The sequence below is a fragment of the Mustela nigripes genome, chromosome 14, assembly GCF_022355385.1.
Source record: "Mustela nigripes isolate SB6536 chromosome 14, MUSNIG.SB6536, whole genome shotgun sequence".
Taxonomy (NCBI): Eukaryota; Metazoa; Chordata; class Mammalia; order Carnivora; family Mustelidae; genus Mustela; species Mustela nigripes.
Window position 1 is genome coordinate 19,522,522 of NC_081570.1, and position 17,532 is coordinate 19,540,053.

The following is a 17,532-nucleotide window of genomic DNA, read 5'->3' on the forward strand; positions in this document are numbered from 1 at the left end:
GAGGAGGATGAGGCAGGTGGGAGTTTGGGTCCTTGCTGGCCTCCCAGTAGGATGGTCCTGAGGGTGCTGTCTGTTGGCTTGTATGGCAATCTGGGGACCTGCTCAGTGTTTGAAACATTTCTGCCCTTTGTCATACCCCATTTTCCCTTTCTCGTAAAGCTGGGGAAATAAAAATGTACAGCTGCCACATTCTGTGGACCCTCACCTCTGGCTCTCAGGCCCTCGTAGCCATCCTCCTGTCTGGGACAGGACAATTAACATCCAGAGCCTTTCAGGAAGGTTAGGAAGACCCTTCCTTTCTTGACAGGAGGAAGTTTCTTTTCATTTGAGTCCATCCCATTGTCTCGAAATCACGTTTTGAATTTCTTGAGTTCTCTGAAACAGTCTCTGACAGCATGCCCAGGCTCCTGGGTAATAGCACGGGGGTAGTATAGTGACACTGTTGTCAGGTGTATAAGGGTTTGACACTTAGCTCTGTTACTTAAGAGCAGTGAGTTTTAGGAATGGGCTCCTTGTGCCTGCTTCCTTATCTCTTAAGAGGAGGATAATTAATAATGCTTAATATATAAAGGCATCTAGCATGGCACCCAATGCATAATACATAGGCAATGTTAGCTTCCTTCCTTTACAGGAAGAATTTCTAGCTCCCATTTGGTCTTTTGACCTTGCAAAAGGCAAGGTACATGTTAGTGACTGCCCCAGAATAAGAAGCTTTACCACCGTCCTAATCAAAGGACTTCTGAGACCACCCTTAGCATAGGCTTTGAATCTGACCGGTTCCTATGAATCTTGACCTGCCCCTTCCAGAAATCCAGTTCTTCTACTACAACCAATGAGAAGATCACCAAGTTGTATGAGCTGGGTGGTGAGCCTGAGAGGAAGATGTGGGTGGACCGTTATCTGGCCTTCACGGAGGAGAAGGCCATGGGCATGACAAATCTGCCTGCTGTGGGTAGGAAACCTCTGGACCTCTATCGCCTCTATGTGTCTGTGAAGGAGATTGGTGGATTGACTCAGGTGAGTGCCTAGCACTTGGCTTCCTCTGTGGTTTCGACAAGCCTCTCTCTAGGTACTCAGTGGCTTCACCTGGTGCCAAGCCTCCTACAGGGACATCACCGTCTCCTGCTCTCTGAGGCACATACTGACAGACTGGAAGCACAGGGCTTCTAGAAGATAAGATAAAGAGGAGGCTGAGACCTGCCTGGGTAGTATGATGTATTAGTATTGAGTTTACCATATGTCTAGGGTCTCACTGGGGTGCAAAGATAGGGAAAATGCGGGAGGCAGTTTGGCATAGTAAGCAAGGACATGGTTTGCAAAGCTGGGTCTGGTTTTGAATTCTTTCTTAGCCACTTAACAACACATGTGACCTTAACCAAGGTGTATGACCACTCTGAGCCCTAACTTTCTTACTTGTAAAGTAGGGAGAGTGTGTATCCTGCTAGACCATTAGAAGCTAGAACTAACACTCAAAGCTTGCAGCAAGATGTCTGCTGTGTAAATTGGTCTGTAATATGGTATGGTAGTTGCTGACCCTTCCAATCCCAGTGAAGATGGGATTTCAGGAGCTATTTGATAGAAATAGCTTATGAGGGATGAAGTAGGTGGGGAAGTTGTGTTTAGGTGCTCCATATGGCATACTGACGTGAATGCATTAGTCTGTGCTAAAAACCTCTGAACTGAATACCTCCCTGAACCTTGCCCCTGCTCTGAAGCCTTAGAGCTTTGCTTCACACTCAGCCCAGGAGGCAAAGAGTTGAGGCAGTGCTGTGCTTTGCAAACTTTCCTCCTATGTGTATTCTGTAGTCATCAGATCAGGAGCCTGCTGTTGGATCTGAGTTTGTGGCTGAGCTCAGGGGGAGGCGTGGTGGGGAGAGACGTATTCCAAACCTTCTAAATCAGAAGAGGAAAACAGCTGTCACCAGCAGAAAAGAAAGTGATTGGAATGAAGCCAACCAACAGTCAGTTATGAATTCCTTCTCCCTTCAGGCTTTATTCCCCTCCCCCACAAAGGAAAACAAAACAAAACAAGACACGTGCACACCGCCACATAACTGGCGTGGGAAGCAAAGCCACAGCAGGCTTCTGAGGTGACCCTGGGCTTATTCCTGTCATTCTCCCCGGTATTGAGTTCTCCAAAGCAGGCTTCTCCTGCCTGTAGGGAAAGGGCGGGGGGGTGCGTCGTGTTAGGTGCGGCAAACTTTCGATTGGATGGGCTTTTGGTTTCACCGAACCTAGGATGCGGTCCAGAGGGAATCCCGAAGCCTGCACCTGTCTTCTGGTTGGCGAAAGGATGCCAGCCTTTTAGGGGCTAGGATGTAATTGAATGCTAAAGACAGTGCGAATTCAGAGGAGAGAGTTAGTTTTTCAAGCTTCCAAGAAGGCAGAATATGAGTCCTGAGCCTCTGTGAAGATAGAGGAGGGGGTCATCCAGTTGACCGGCCTGCATGGCACAGATATAGGAGAGTCTGGAATATACCTGGCCAGCGCCATCTCCGACCTTCAGGCTTCAGCTCAGATGGTAGCCTGCTCTGGAAGTGTTCCTGGTCACCTCCCCACCATGTAGGTTGTCCCTCTCTTTGCTTCCTTATCACTCTTCTCTCCGGTATTGTAGGTACCAGGTCAGCAGACAGACCACAGCATGTTGAGCTTCCTGTGTGGTCTGGGGCTAGAAAGCTGGTGTTCCCAGCCTTTGAGGTGGATGAGTTAAGCATGAGAATACATGAAGAAGGACACCTACCTGGCTAGAGCAGCAAGACCATCTAATTGTAGGGATTGGGGAATGGTCTTGGTCAGTGTGTCCTGAAGCTTAGGAAAGGAGACACGTGTAGGCTGGCCGCTGGGAGGGCACAGAGAAGTTAGAGGGATCTCCTGGACAACCAGGACAGTGACTGGTGAGGAAAGGGAGCTTGTAGTTTGTGACATGTCACTGAAAAGCAGGACAGCAGAGGCACAAGAATGTAAAATTTGCAGAGCCCCACAACGAGAAAACACCCCAGATATGGAAACTTCCAGTTTGACGAAGTAAGTCAAGCAGAGTGGTAGCTGATACTGCCATGCCTCTGTTTTGGAAAATGTTGATTTTTATTGTTGCCTTTGAAGGGGTTTGGATCTGATGGTGACTTGCACAGCCCTTTTCAGTACTGTACTTGTGTTAAGCATCATACCTTCTGAATTCTGTTCTCTCCCATTAATAGTGATGTGAAATCTGCCCTTTTTTGAATAAGCACTGTCTGCTAGTTGCTGTGATCTGTAAATAGAGCCTGCTAAGGGTAGAGGGAAGCTAGCCATGGATTTAACACTTGTTGTGGACTCTGCACCAAGGGGGCTTAACTTTGGTTGGTTAACTGCTATTCCATGAGAGATGAGTACGTGGTAGCCTGACAGGGTTTGGGGCTTGTGAGCAGGAAGACCAGGTGGAAGATGGCCCTCGACTCTTCTGGTTGGTTGTACAGGTCAACAAGAACAAAAAATGGCGGGAACTTGCGACCAACCTCAACGTGGGCACCTCAAGCAGTGCTGCCAGCTCCTTGAAAAAGCAGTACATCCAGTGTCTCTATGCCTTTGAGTGCAAGATTGAACGGGGAGAAGACCCTCCCCCAGACATCTTTGCAGCTGCTGATTCCAAGAAGTCCCAACCCAAGATCCAGCCTCCCTCTCCTGGTAAGGATCTGGTGCGCAGCCCACTAAGGCTCACCCTTCACGGGTAGCATTCAAGGGTCCAGGCTCCTTTATGCAGCAGTGCCTGGCCCTAGGGACGGCTGCTCTGCCCTGCCCTACCCCAGGCCTTAACCGCGGTGATCAAACTGAAGAGCAGCGGCCAGTGGCGACTCCCTTGAGAGGTAGTCTGTAGCAGCCCTTAAGTTTTAATTTTCGTTGTGCACCTGGCGTCTTGCCAAATGTTTGTAAACTAGCGAGTAGGAGGGACACCAGAGGAGTGGGGAAGTCTGACAAATCACAGTGAGGCAGGGCCATCTGGGAGCTTTGGCCCACTGATGTCAGCGCCTTAGAATGCAGCTCAGACTAGAGCCCTGAATTCCCCAGGGAGTGGAGATGCTAATGAATGGGAAGGAGGGGTTGGGGAGGGGATATGAATGGAACTCGCTGATGGGAGTGCCTCTGCCCACCCTCCTTTCTAGAGGAGGCTGGGGCCTGAGCAAGCATGGGGAGGGAAGAAGGCCAGGGCTCCTAGAAGGTGGGTGTAAACACATGTGCCCTGGTGTTGACCTCTGAGGGTGTAATGAGTGCCTGAGATGACTCATCAGCTGGGGAGGCCTAAGCAGTGGGATATCTGCTGCCGGGGATGGTAACTCATGGAAACATTAATTACTGGTAGTTCTGCTCACATCAGCTTGGAGGAACATTGAAACCTGAGAGGTGACACTGTGCTAGATGTTTGTTGAGTGGGAGCGCCTAGGTTCCTAAAGTACACTGCAGGTCTGGGACAAGATGGAGCCTTCCTACCTAGGATTCCAGGGGCTCTGACTTGGGAACTTGTACACCAGCATTACAGGGTTTAGTAGGTTCGAAATGGTCCTTGGGGAAGTAAAGAAAAGTAGTCAGGGAAGCTGGCAGAGACTCAAGGAAATCCCTAGCATGGTGATGGCATCTCCACGCTACTCCTCGTCTCCAGATGTGAACAGTAGCAAGGAGCAACAGAAACCTCCGATTCCCCAGGGCACCTGGGCGGCTCAGTCAGTTAAGCATCCGACTCTTGCTCTCAGCTGAGGTCTTGATCGGAGTCATGAGTTTAAACCCCACATCAGAATCCACAGTGGGCACGGAGCCTTTGTTATCTGGCCTTACATATCCCCTGCTGAGAAGGGCAATTCAGACTTTAAAGAAGCCCAGCTTTAGCCTTATAAGGATCCTTTCGAAAGAGACCCCACGGCATTTGTGTATTTCTGTGAGAGTTAAAGATTTGCCAGCTCACCCCACATCTCTATCCACAGCGGGATCTGGGTCTATGCAGGGGCCGCAGACACCTCAGTCAACTAGCAGTTCCATGGCAGAAGGAGGAGACCTGAAGCCACCAACTCCAGCATCCACACCACACAGTCAGATCCCGCCCTTGCCAGGCATGAGGTAAGGCCAGGAGCAGGGGCAAGGGGCTTGGGAGGACCTGGGCAGAACTGCAGGAGCTTCTGTGCAGCCCGAGATGTCCCTGCTCTGCCGGCCCAGCCAAGGACTCTCACACGCCCTGCTTACTGGAGGAATTGCTTTATTTGGGGTTTAATTGGCTTTCCTCACTCTGGAGCAGGAGCAATTCGGTCGGGATCCAGGATGCCTTTCCTGATGGAAGTGACCCCACATTCCAGAAGCGGAATTCCATGACTCCAAATCCTGGGTACCAGCCCAGTATGAATACCTCTGACATGATGGGGCGCATGTCCTACGAGCCAAATAAGGATCCTTATGGCGGCATGAGGAAAGGTGACCAACTGCTTGAGGACAGAGCCAGGGAAATGGGGGGATGTCTTGAGCGGTTCAGGGTTCTTGACAAGCCATTCTTAGAGATACGGCCTTCCCAGACCTAAGTACCACTCTTCATCCCTACCTCCTTCCTTGTGTCCCTCTCCCTGGCCACACCTCATCACACCTCAACAAGTAGGAGCTCTTTGCTGATTGGAGCCTCTTTAGATCTCTTTGAACCTGTCAGGGAAACCGTAGGAACAAGCCAAAGCCCTGAAGAGGGCTTGGTCTTTGGGGCAGGCAAGGTGCGTGTTGCTAGGCTTGCTGGCTTACCAGTTTGCTCACTGCTTTCCTTTCTACGTGCAGCACCAGGGAGCGATCCCTTCATGTCCTCAGGGCAGGGCCCCAATGGCGGAATGGGAGACCCCTACAGCCGAGCTGCCGGCCCCGGGCTGGGAAATGTGGCGATGGGACCGCGACAGCACTATCCCTATGGAGGTCCTTATGACAGAGTGAGGTGAGCATGGCCCCTGCTCCTGTCCCACCCCAGCCCCCCACAGCTGTTGTGGACTCAGTCCACTTCTCCAATTGTGTTTAGGACGGAGCCTGGAATAGGACCCGAGGGAAACATGGGCACTGGAGCCCCACAGCCGAATCTCATGCCTTCCAACCCAGACTCGGGGATGTATTCTCCCAGCCGCTACCCCCCGCAGCAGCAGCAGCAGCAGCAACGGTGAGGGAAGGCTGGTGTTAGTGTCTCTTTGGCTCAGGCTTTGCCATTTCCCACCCTGATCCTCTGATTCTCTCCCTCCTACAGACATGATTCCTATGGCAATCAGTTCTCCACTCAAGGCACCCCTTCTGGCAGCCCCTTCCCCAGCCAGCAGACCACAATGTATCAGCAGCAGCAGCAGGTGAGGACAGCAGGGCGCACTGACACACAGGTTCCCCTTAGAAGTCGGTTCGAGGCCTAAGTTGAAAAGTGTAAGAAGGGCTTGTTCTAGATACTTCAGTTTTCTCCCACCCACATGGTTCTGCTGAAGAGCCAAGCCCTCCAACTCATCCCTGTTTAGATTCCAGTCCAATCTCTCCGGTTCCCCCAAAAAAGCCAGAAACCAACCGTGTTTTGGTTTTTGAACTTTTCTACGTCTCTCTACGTAGAGCAAGGGAGAACCAGGGGGAAATAGGGACTGATTTTTGCTTTCAGAAACAGTTTCAAAAGATCATTTGTAAAGGTGATTCCTTTCTTCCTTGGAGTCTGTGTCCTCTTCTGGAGGCACAGAAGCCCGGCGAGGGTCTGCTGTAGCCGTCTTGGCAGCTATGGGTCTTGGGTCCCTGCACGCAGAATACTAACTTCCCCTCTGCTTGTCCCTGTCTTAGAATTACAAACGGCCAATGGATGGCACGTACGGCCCTCCCGCCAAGCGGCACGAAGGGGAGATGTACAGTGTGCCGTACAGCACGGGGCAGGGGCAGCCCCAGCAGCAGCAGTTGCCCCCAGCCCAGCCCCAGCCTGCCAGCCAGCAGCAAGCTGCCCAGCCTTCCCCTCAGCAAGATGTGTACAACCAGTATGGCAACGCCTATCCTGCCACTGCTGCCGCTGCTACTGAGCGCCGACCAGCGGGCGGCCCCCAGAACCAGTTTCCATTCCAGTTTGGCCGAGACCGTGTCTCTGCACCCCCCGGCTCCAATGCCCAGCAGAACATGCCACCGCAGATGATGGGCGGCCCCATCCAAGCATCGGCTGAGGTCGCTCAGCAAGGCACCATGTGGCAAGGGCGTAATGACATGACCTACAATTACACCAACAGGCAGAGCACTGGCTCTGCCCCCCAGGGCCCCGCCTATCATGGCGTGAACCGAACAGATGAAATGCTGCATACGGATCAGAGGGCCAACCATGAAGGCCCGTGGCCTTCCCATGGCACGCGTCAGCCTCCATATGGTCCCTCTGCCCCCGTGCCCCCCATGACAAGGCCCCCTCCATCCAACTACCAGCCCCCGCCAAGCATGCAGAATCACATTCCTCAGGTATCCAGCCCCGCTCCCCTGCCCCGGCCAATGGAGAATCGCACCTCTCCTAGCAAGTCTCCATTCCTACACTCTGGGATGAAGATGCAAAAGGCAGGTCCCCCAGTACCTGCCTCGCACATAGCACCCGCCCCCGTGCAGCCACCCATGATCCGGCGGGACATTACCTTCCCACCTGGCTCTGTCGAAGCCACACAGCCTGTGTTGAAGCAGAGGAGGCGGCTCACAATGAAAGACATCGGTAAGGAGACCTCCCTGATCAGGTTGCTTCATCTGCCCCTAAAAATCTTGTCTGTTTTTCTGTCTCCAATCCTAATATTCTGGATGGGATAAGATTCCAGTACAGTGTTGTCTAAAATAGAGCCAGAGAACTTTGGATAAGGAAAAAGGCTTATTTCAGGCTTTACCAAAAGGCAGGCTCCATGCAGTGATGTCCTAGAAGGGGGCCTAGAAGCAGATGCGTGTCCTCTCCTAGCTAGGAACTGCCTCCCGCCATGTGTTAACCTTCAGAGTAGCTGGACTGATGGGCCAGCCCTGGGGGAGCATCCAGCCAACCTAGGCTTGGTAGATGGGCGACATGGAGGTTTATTTCAGGAACGCCGGAGGCATGGCGGGTAATGATGTCCCTCAAGTCTGGGCTGCTGGCCGAGAGCACGTGGGCATTAGACACCATTAACATCCTGCTGTACGATGACAACAGCATCATGACCTTCAACCTCAGTCAGGTGAGTACAGGTGCCTGGGAAAGATGGGCAGAATGGGAGGGTCTGGGATCTTCTTGAAGTAGACTACGCTGAGTGACATGGGGAGTTAAGCCAGCCCCAGCCAACATGGTCTCCCCTCTCTCTCTCACTCTCTGGTATCTTCCGTGCCAGTGCTTTGATTCCATGCCAGTACTTTACCACTGGCCATGGGCCCAGAACACTGAGAACAATAATAATTTTGTGTAAGGTATCAGAATTGACTTCAAAGGGAATTGGGGAGAAACTTTTGGTACTAGTACGAAATGCAGATTCTGTTGATGTGAATGAAGACACCAACTTTCAAGACTACCAAGAAAAACCTGTGGTGTTTATTAGTGAGCCACGCAGTTTCTTCTGCCCTGTCTTCATCTGCTGTGCACGTTGGAGGTCCTTATCGACCCCATTCTCTTGATGCGTAAAGGGGAAGTGGAGTGAAGTCTGCTTGTGGGTGGCGATAGTGGCAGTATCTTAACTACACTGTTGCAGAAGCAGTTCTCCAGGACCTCTCTCCACAGGATGTGCGCCTTGAGTCTTCCCGACAGCTGAGAAGAGTTTCTGCTACGCCATCCCACTCTTTTTTGATCATCCTTAGTACCTACCAACCCGTCTATTGAGCTAGGGGGCATTGAAGAGTTAACCGTTTCTTGTGCTGCTGCTTTGTGCTAGGTCCTTCGTATTTTCTTTCATGTCATACTCACAACAGCCTTCCAAGACAATATGAGCTCTTAGAGATGAGTAAAGAGGCTTTACCTTTGCCCAAGTTCACACAGCTGTCAGCGGTCTTTCCAATTCCAAAGCCTGACTTTATGTCCATTTCATAAAATTGCCATGAGAAGGCAAAGGAACAGCTATTGACTGAGCAGTTTCCATATGCCAGGCATTTGGAATATTCCATTTAGACCTCAGAACAATCGTGTCAGGTGTAGGAATTACCCTCGTGTTCAATGGAAAGATAGAAGTAGTACAAGTTGGAGAGTTAAAGTCACATGGCTAGTTCCTAGAAAAACCAGAATGCAAACCTAGATCTTTCTAATTCTAAAGCCCTTATTTTTTCCATTCTGCTTTACTCTCTTCAGCCAGAGATGAATCTGACTGGGGAGATTCAGTGTTTTCTTCTAGAGGTAGATGGCCTATACAGGATCCAAGCTGGAACTTAGGTCCGCCTACCACCAGCTTGGTCTCATGTTTGGAGGACTGAACCTCATCCCACTCACTATGTTGCCTGATTGATTCATGGAGGTCCAGCCTCCTGGAACGTTGGGGAGCTTGGAGAAGAGAGTAGGTGAACATCTGTCCACACTGCTTAACCCCTTCTCAGCTCATCTTGAAGCCTTGGGTTGTGCTTGGCAGTGGAGTATAGAGAGTGTCCTAAGAGGGACATTGGCAATGACCAGCAGGTAGGAAGCTGGGCCTGGTGAGGAAAAGCAGGGATTGGCTGGGAAGAGGAGGCCAAGAGATGGTGAGGTGCAGAGCTATTGGTCAACATGTCCATCCTGCTGGAGGCAGGCTTACAAGAAGGTCGGCCAAACAGAAGGAAGAACTGTGTGCTGGGCACAGGAAAGATTGAATGACTTGCTCTGTGGAGATCCTTTGGGAAAGGAGCAACTCCGTCTCTCGCAGGGATACGGTCGTCTGACGTACAAGGAAAGGGGGAGATTAGGTAGAAGACCACGGGAGGCCTCTCAGGTCATGGATTCTCTCCTTTGGCCCCACTTTTCTTCATTTATTTCCTGTTTTTCTCTTATAGCTCCCAGGTTTGCTAGAGCTCCTTGTGGAATATTTCCGACGTTGCCTGATCGAGATCTTTGGCATTTTAAAGGAGTATGAGGTGGGTGACCCAGGACAGAGAACACTACTGGACCCTGGGAGACTCAGCAAGGCATCTAGTCCAGCCCCCGTGGAGGGGGAGGAGGAGGAAGACCTTCTAGGTCCTAAACTAGAGGAGGAAGAAGAGGAGGAAGTAGTGGAAAATGACGAGGAGATGGCCTTTTCGGGCAAGGACAAGGCAGCCTCAGAGAGTAGTGAGGAGAAACTGATTAGTAAGTTTGACAAGCTTCCGGTAAAGATCGTGCAGAAGAATGACCCGTTTGTGGTGGACTGCTCAGATAAGCTTGGGCGTGTGCAGGAGTTTGACAGTGGTCTGCTGCACTGGCGGATTGGTGGGGGGGATACCACTGAGCATATCCAGACCCACTTTGAGAGCAAGACAGAGCTGTTGCCGACCCGGCCTCATGTGCCCTGCCCACCAGTCACCCGGAAACAGGTCACGGCAGCAGAGGGTACGCCAGGGACAACAGAACAGGAGGGCCCCCCGCCTGACGGCCCTCCAGAGAAACGGATCACAGCCACAATGGATGACATGTTGTCCACCCGGTCTAGCACATTGACCGAGGAGGGAGCTAAGAGTGCAGAGGCCACCAAGGAGAGCAGCAAGTTTCCATTCGGCATCAGCCCGGCACAGAGCCACCGAAACATCAAGATCCTAGAGGACGAACCCCACAGTAAAGATGAGACCCCACTGTGTACCCTTCTGGACTGGCAGGATTCCCTCGCCAAGCGCTGTGTCTGTGTCTCCAATACCATCCGAAGCCTGTCGTTTGTGCCCGGCAACGACTTTGAGATGTCCAAACACCCAGGGCTGCTGCTGATCCTGGGCAAGCTGATCCTCCTACACCATAAGCACCCAGAGCGGAAGCAGGCACCACTGACTTACGAGAAGGAGGAGGAACAGGACCAAGGGGTGAGCTGCAACAAAGTGGAGTGGTGGTGGGACTGCTTGGAGATGCTCCGGGAAAACACCTTGGTCACGCTTGCCAACATCTCGGGCCAGTTGGACCTCTCCCCATACCCTGAGAGCATTTGCCTGCCTGTCCTGGACGGACTCCTACACTGGGCCGTCTGCCCTTCCGCTGAAGCCCAGGACCCCTTCTCCACCCTGGGCCCCAACGCCGTCCTCTCCCCCCAGAGACTGGTCTTGGAAACCCTTAGCAAACTCAGCATCCAGGACAACAATGTGGACCTGATCCTGGCCACACCCCCCTTCAGCCGCCTGGAGAAGTTGTATAGCACCATGGTGCGCTTCCTCAGTGACCGAAAGAACCCAGTGTGCCGGGAGATGGCCGTGGTGCTGCTGGCCAACCTGGCTCAGGGCGACAGCCTGGCAGCCCGCGCCATCGCCGTGCAGAAGGGCAGCATCGGCAACCTCCTCGGCTTCCTGGAGGACAGCCTCGCCGCCACGCAGTTCCAGCAGAGCCAGGCCAGCCTGCTCCACATGCAGAACCCACCCTTTGAGCCGACGAGTGTGGACATGATGCGGCGGGCTGCCCGCGCACTGCTGGCCCTGGCCAAGGTGGACGAGAACCACTCGGAGTTCACGCTGTACGAGTCACGGCTGTTGGACATCTCGGTATCGCCGCTGATGAACTCCTTGGTTTCACAAGTCATTTGTGATGTACTGTTTCTGATTGGCCAGTCATGACAGCCGTGGGACACCTCCCTCCCTGTGTGTGTGTGCGTGTGTGGAGAACTTAGAAACTGACTGTTGCCCTTTATTTATGCAAAACCACCTCAGAATCCAGTTTACCCTGTGCTGTCCAGCTTCTCCCTTGGGTAAAAAGTCTCTCCTGTTTCTCTTTCCTCCTCCTCTCCACACCCCTCACCCCCCACCTCACACCTTTCTGTTCCTTGTCCTCACCTTACCCCCCTCAGGACCCCACCCTGTTTGAAAAGACAAAGCTCTGCCTACATAGAAGACTTTTTTATTTTAACCAAAGTTACTGTCGTTTACAGTGAGTTTGGGGAAAAAAAAAATAAAATAAAAATGGCTTTCCCGGCCCTTGCATCAACGGGATGCCACATTTCATAACTGTTTTTAATGGTAAAAAAAAAAAAAAGGAAAAAATACAAAAAAAAAACCTCTGAAGGACAAAAAAGGTGACTGCTGAACTGTGTGTGGTTTATTGTTGTACATTCACAATCTTGCAGGAGCCGAGAAGTTCGCAGCTGTGGACAGACCCTGTTCACTGGAGAGGCCTGTGCAGTAGAGTGTAGACCCTTCCATGTACTGTACTGTACACCTGATACTGTAAACATACTGTAATAATAATGTCTCACATGGAAACAAGAGAAGCGCTGGGTCAGCAGCAAGCTGTAGTTTTTAAAAATGTTTTTAGTTAAATGTTGAGGAGAAAAAAAAAAAAGGCTTTTCCCCCAAAGTATCATGTGTGAACCTACAACACCCTGACCTCTTTCTCTCCTCCTTGATTGTATGAATAACCCTGAGATCACCTCTTAGAACTGGTTTTAACCTTTAGCTGCAGCGGCTGCGCTGCCACGTGTGTATATATATGACGTTGTACATTGCACATACCCTTGGATCCCCACAGTTTGGTCCCCCTCCCAGCTGCCCCTTTATAGTATGACGAGTTAACAAGTTGGTGACCTGCATAAAGCGAGACACAGCTATTTAATCTCTTGCCAGACATCGCCCCTCTTGGCGCGATGCTGTACAGGTCTCTGTAAAAAGTCCTTGCTGTCTCAGCAGCCAATCAACTTATAGTTTATTTTTTTCTGGGTTTTTGTTTTGTTTTGTTTTCTTTCTAATCGAGGTGTGAAAAAGTTCTAGGTTCAGTTGAAGTTCCCTGATGAAGAAACACAATTGAGATTTTTTCAGTGATAAAATCTGCATATTTGTATTTCAAACAATGTAGCTAAAACTTGATGTAAATTCCTCCTTTTTTCCTTTTTTGGCTTAATGAATATCATTTATTCAGTATGAAATCTTTATACTATATGTTCCACGTGTTAAGAATAAATGTACATTAAATCTTGGTAAGACGTTTGTGAGGCTTTTTACTGTTTTCAAACCAGTTAACAGCTTGACCTTTGGCAGGGGGAGCGGGGTAGGGTGCGGTGGGGATGGCTGGTCCTGTTCTTGGAAATCTCTCTGGGTGTGCTCTCTTCCTAAATGGTGGCATCCTGGACCCTGTCATTTCTGCACCATGTTCCGCTCTACCTTCCACAGTGTAAGTAAATTGAAGAAAGTGGCTGCGATGATTTCATCTGCAATAGGTAGTCCAAGGCATAAAAGGCACCTTTGCCCCTTGAAATAAAATGGGTGTAAGTAGCCAAAGAAATTGATGATACTCTAGGGAAAAAGTGGGGTTTTTTGGAAATCGTTGACTAAGGGAGGATATCTGCTTTCCTGAGGGAAAAAAAAATTTTTTTAAGGTTTTATTTATTTGACAGAGATCACAAGTAGGCAGAGAGGCAGGCAGAGACAGGGAAGCAGGCTCCCTGCGGAACAGAGAGCCTGATGGCAGGGCTTAACTCACTGAGCCACCCAGGTTCCCCAAGAAAATTTTTAACAGTAAGACAAGCATTTATCTCAAGGCAGCCTCCGACTTAACTGTGTGAAAGTTTAACTTGAACACCCCTGAACTAAAATGCCCTATCTTCCCCTAGAAGCCTGCTTTTCCCATACTTTTCCCAGTAAACAGCAACTCCAGTGCTTGGCAAAACAAAACAAAACAAAAAACTACTTTCATTTCCAAACCCAGTCTGTTTGCACTCTCCAAAAAAGAGCCCTCAGTCGAGACACTACCACTATAGTTCAAGACACTACCCTATCGTAAAATTCTTGCAATCTCCTCCAAACTGACCTTGTTTCTGCTTTGCCTGGTTGAACCTATTCTTTTTTTTTCTTTAAGTCACATTAGGCTTTTTTTTTTTTTTTTTGGACTTTCAAGAGAACTTTAAATATTTATTTATTTATTTGACAGACAGAGATCACAAGGAGGCAGAGAGGCAGGCAGAGAGAGAGGGGAAGCAGGCTCCTTGCTGAAGCAGAGAGCCTGATGCGGGGCTCGATCCCAGGACCCCCGGATCACGACCTGAGCTGAAGGCAGAGGCTTTAACCCACTGAGCCACCCAGGCGCCCCTGGTTGAACCTATTGACATAGCAACCAGAACACTCCCTTTATAACCTACAATCAAAATCCTTCAGGGCGCCTGGGTGGCTCAGTGGGTTAAGCTGCTGCCTTCGGCTTGGGTCATGATCTCAGGGTCCTGGGATCGAGTTCCACATCGGGCTCTCTGCTCAGCAGGAAGCCTGCTTCCCTCTCTCTCTGCCTGCCTCTGTCTACTTGTGATCTCTGTCTGTCAAATAAGCAAATAAAATCTTTTAAAAAAAAACCAAAATCCTTCAGTCTTCTCTGAGTAAAGTCCAGATCCTCAGAATGACGTGCAAGGCCCTTGGTTGTCTGGCTTGCTGTTAGCCCTCTGGGCCCCTTTCCTCCTCCCCATTGCTCACTCCCCCACACAGGGACGTTTCCGCCTTAGGGCCTTTGCATCTACCATCCCCTCTGACCAGAATACTCTTTGACCAGATAACTCTTTGGCTGAAGTCCTCTTTTTCAGGTCTTTGCTCAAATATTGTGTGGGTGAACCCTTCCCTATCCGCCCTATTTAAAATAGCAATCTCTGCCCCCCTGCCTGATTTCCCTCTCTGCCTTCTCTGTAGCCCTTGTTACATCCAGCCTTTTGTACAGTTGAACAGTGAGGAGGCTAGAGGTGCCAATGCCCTCCCTGGGCAAAAATACTCATATACTTTTTCAAATTTTACAAATGTTGCCTTTATTTATTTTTACTTTTTGTTTTTTAAGTAATCTTTATCCACAACCTGGGGCTTGAAAATATGACCCCAAGATCAAGAGTCATCCTGACTGGGCCAGCCAGGTGCTCCCTCCCCCAGAAATACATGTATAATTTGACTCCCCCAAAACAGAACACTAATAGCCTACTGCTGACTGGAAGCCTTACTGATAAATTAACAGTGGATTAACATATTTTGTAGGTTATATGTATTATAGACAGTATGCCTACAGTCAAGGAAGAGGGAGAAAATGATAGGAGAGAATACACTTATAGCACTGCACTTATCCAAAAAAAAATCTGTGTAAGTGGACCCATGCGGTTCAAACCCTCTGTTGTTCAAGGGTCAACCATATATCATACTCACCTGTTGTCTCCCACTATAATGTGAGCTGAGAGCATTATTATTTTGTTCACTGCTACATCCGGGTCCTATGACACAGGGTACTACTTAAATAGTTGTTGAGTGAAATTGTAGATGTTGGCCAGATGTGGTTACTTTTATAAGGCTAATGTTGCAATATACAGCTTCTCTGTTCATCTCCTTCCTTAGGGAAACAATGAAGAGACCACAAGCAGTAACAGAAAATGACGTTGTTGTGGACCCTTCGAAGTGAGACCTGAAACAAGTTTTCTAGTGAGTACCTACTTGTGTACCAGATTTTGTTCATCACATCATCCTGCAAGGGATCGAGGACAGTGCCTGGGACTCAGTATTCTGGCTCCCATTTTACCGTTGAGGAAAGCGGCTGGTTTGAGCTCAAGCACCAAGCGAGGTTCCACAACCGAGGCCCTCCTTCCTGGGTCAGAGGACAGGCAGGAGTAACTGAATCTAGCCGCGGAGCTCAACAGGCAAGATTGGTTTTTGTCGTAGTCAGCATGAGGTAAAAATTGTCCCAAGAATTTCAATCAAGTGTTCATCAAGCTAAGTGCTTTTAAAGTGCGGTTGTTAATATTTGGGTCAGGGACAAGAATCAGCATTCCTCTATTGATTGAGGGGGAGGTAGAGACAATGGCTAACCTTCGTCAACCAAGACACCTTCCTAGGACCCTTCTGGGAAAAAAACTACATGGGAAACTTTTCATATCTATATTTTGGTGAGCTGTGTTGCTAATTACTATTTTTGTACTGGGCCTCTTGAGCTCCATTTCTAGTCTAGAAAGTGCATTTCTGGGCTATGTGTGGAGCATTACCTAGGAGTTTGGTTTCCTGGGTTCCTTTCATCTGCTCCCCTGCAATGCAGGGGGAGCCTACCCTGGTCTCCAGTTTCCGACTGGAGTTACCACAGACTGAGAGAACTGCTAGCCACTGAGCTGTGAGTAATTTGCTTTTGAGAAGTAAATAGAACCTAGCCAGTAGAGAACCCAGGGGTGTGGCCAGTAGTTCTTTCCCAGGCTCCTCCCTCCCCACCCCCCAAATGACCTTAACCTTCTTTCATAGCTGGAGAGCTGCCAAGTCTGGCCCAAACAATACTCACCACCTCATTGGCTCTTTTGCCTTGCAGCCACTGCCACCCCCAAGCGGCTAAGGCCCTTCCCACTAGGCCTCTCAGTGGGGTCAAGGTTTTCTAACTACTGAAAGGCAAACACTGACAGAAGGGTGAAAAATATTTAGTGTCCATGGCCTTTAAAAGATCAGTGTTTGACTTCTGCAGTTGATAGGCCAAGTGCGGTCTTTGTCCCGCTGTGGATGGACATCTTCAAATGACACAACAGAGGCCAAAAGAAACATCCAAAACCTGACTGGTGCCACCCCAGATTTTAGGATGGATATAAATGTCACCCAGCACCCTTGGAAACTGCCAGTGAATGCCCACTGAGAAAAGACAGAGGATAAAGTTCTGGGAAGGCACAGCTGCCTGTCATCATAGGTTATTAGCCCCTGCCTGCCTGCTAAGTTGGCAGTGACAGAATCAGAGGCCAGTGCGGTCGCTTTTGTCCCATAATGGCATGGCCTCAAAGCCAAGATCAGGGTCAGCTATGCCATCATTCCCATGGGACTGGGACTGGGCCTGTGGAAAGTCTAGTGTATGAAACTCAATTACTGAGAATGGATACACAGGTCTGTTCCTCTGCTCAGTCTGGGGCCAAGGACATCTTCAGATATGGTACAGGAGCCAGGCAAGGCAGCTACAGAAAGAAATGAGTTGTCAGGTTGCCCCAGCATGGTGAGAGCTCCATGAGAACTGCTGAATTTCTTTCTTCACACCTCCAGTGGGAACACCACTTTTCCCCCTATTTGTTCGGGGGAATTACAGCAGCCTGTCTTTATCAAGCACTTTGGGCCAAGCACTAGAAAATCCATGAGGTAGATATTACTACCATCTCCATGAGGACAAGGACTGTGTCTGTCTTGCTCAGAGCTACATCCTGATCCCCTGTCACATGGTAGGAACTCCAATTTTGTGGACTAAATCAAATAGATAAGATAGGAATTTATTAGAGGAAAGAGTAGTTAGGAGCTGTTAAGATGCGGTGTGCCCTATGCAAGGTTCTTGGCATAGCCTGTATAGATTCTTAGTTGTGTGGAACAAAAGGACGAAAGGGAAAGAAGTAAACCCAAGAAAGTTTAAAATAGTGTGGTGTGGCAGGAAGAAAAGCCAGCCTGGAGATCTGAATGCAAGTCTTGCCTTTGCCACCAGCTGTGTCATTTCAGGCTGGCCACTTCCCCCTTTTCTAAGCCTAGTTCCCACAT

The 17,532-nt window shown here is 49.8% G+C and overlaps 1 protein-coding gene across 2 annotated transcripts in view; it reads left to right on the top strand.

Annotated features, from left to right (window-relative positions):
* Positions 1-13,026, top strand: part of ARID1A (AT-rich interaction domain 1A) — a 69,119-nt gene extending 56,093 nt beyond the window's left edge. The window contains exons 11-20 of one of the 2 annotated variants that reach the window (XM_059376763.1): positions 808-1,017; positions 3,456-3,663; positions 4,953-5,085; positions 5,258-5,433; positions 5,779-5,929; positions 6,011-6,145; positions 6,230-6,326; positions 6,793-7,684; positions 8,038-8,168; positions 9,934-13,026. In XM_059376763.1, the coding sequence (XP_059232746.1) occupies positions 808-1,017; positions 3,456-3,663; positions 4,953-5,085; positions 5,258-5,433; positions 5,779-5,929; positions 6,011-6,145; positions 6,230-6,326; positions 6,793-7,684; positions 8,038-8,168; positions 9,934-11,664 (3,864 nt within the window). In that variant the 3' untranslated portion in view covers positions 11,665-13,026. The remainder of the gene's footprint in view (positions 1-807; positions 1,018-3,455; positions 3,664-4,952; positions 5,086-5,257; positions 5,434-5,778; positions 5,930-6,010; positions 6,146-6,229; positions 6,327-6,792; positions 7,685-8,037; positions 8,169-9,933) is intronic. The other variant, XM_059376764.1, reaches the window with a different exon arrangement.
* Positions 13,027-17,532: the final 4,506 nt, after the last annotated feature.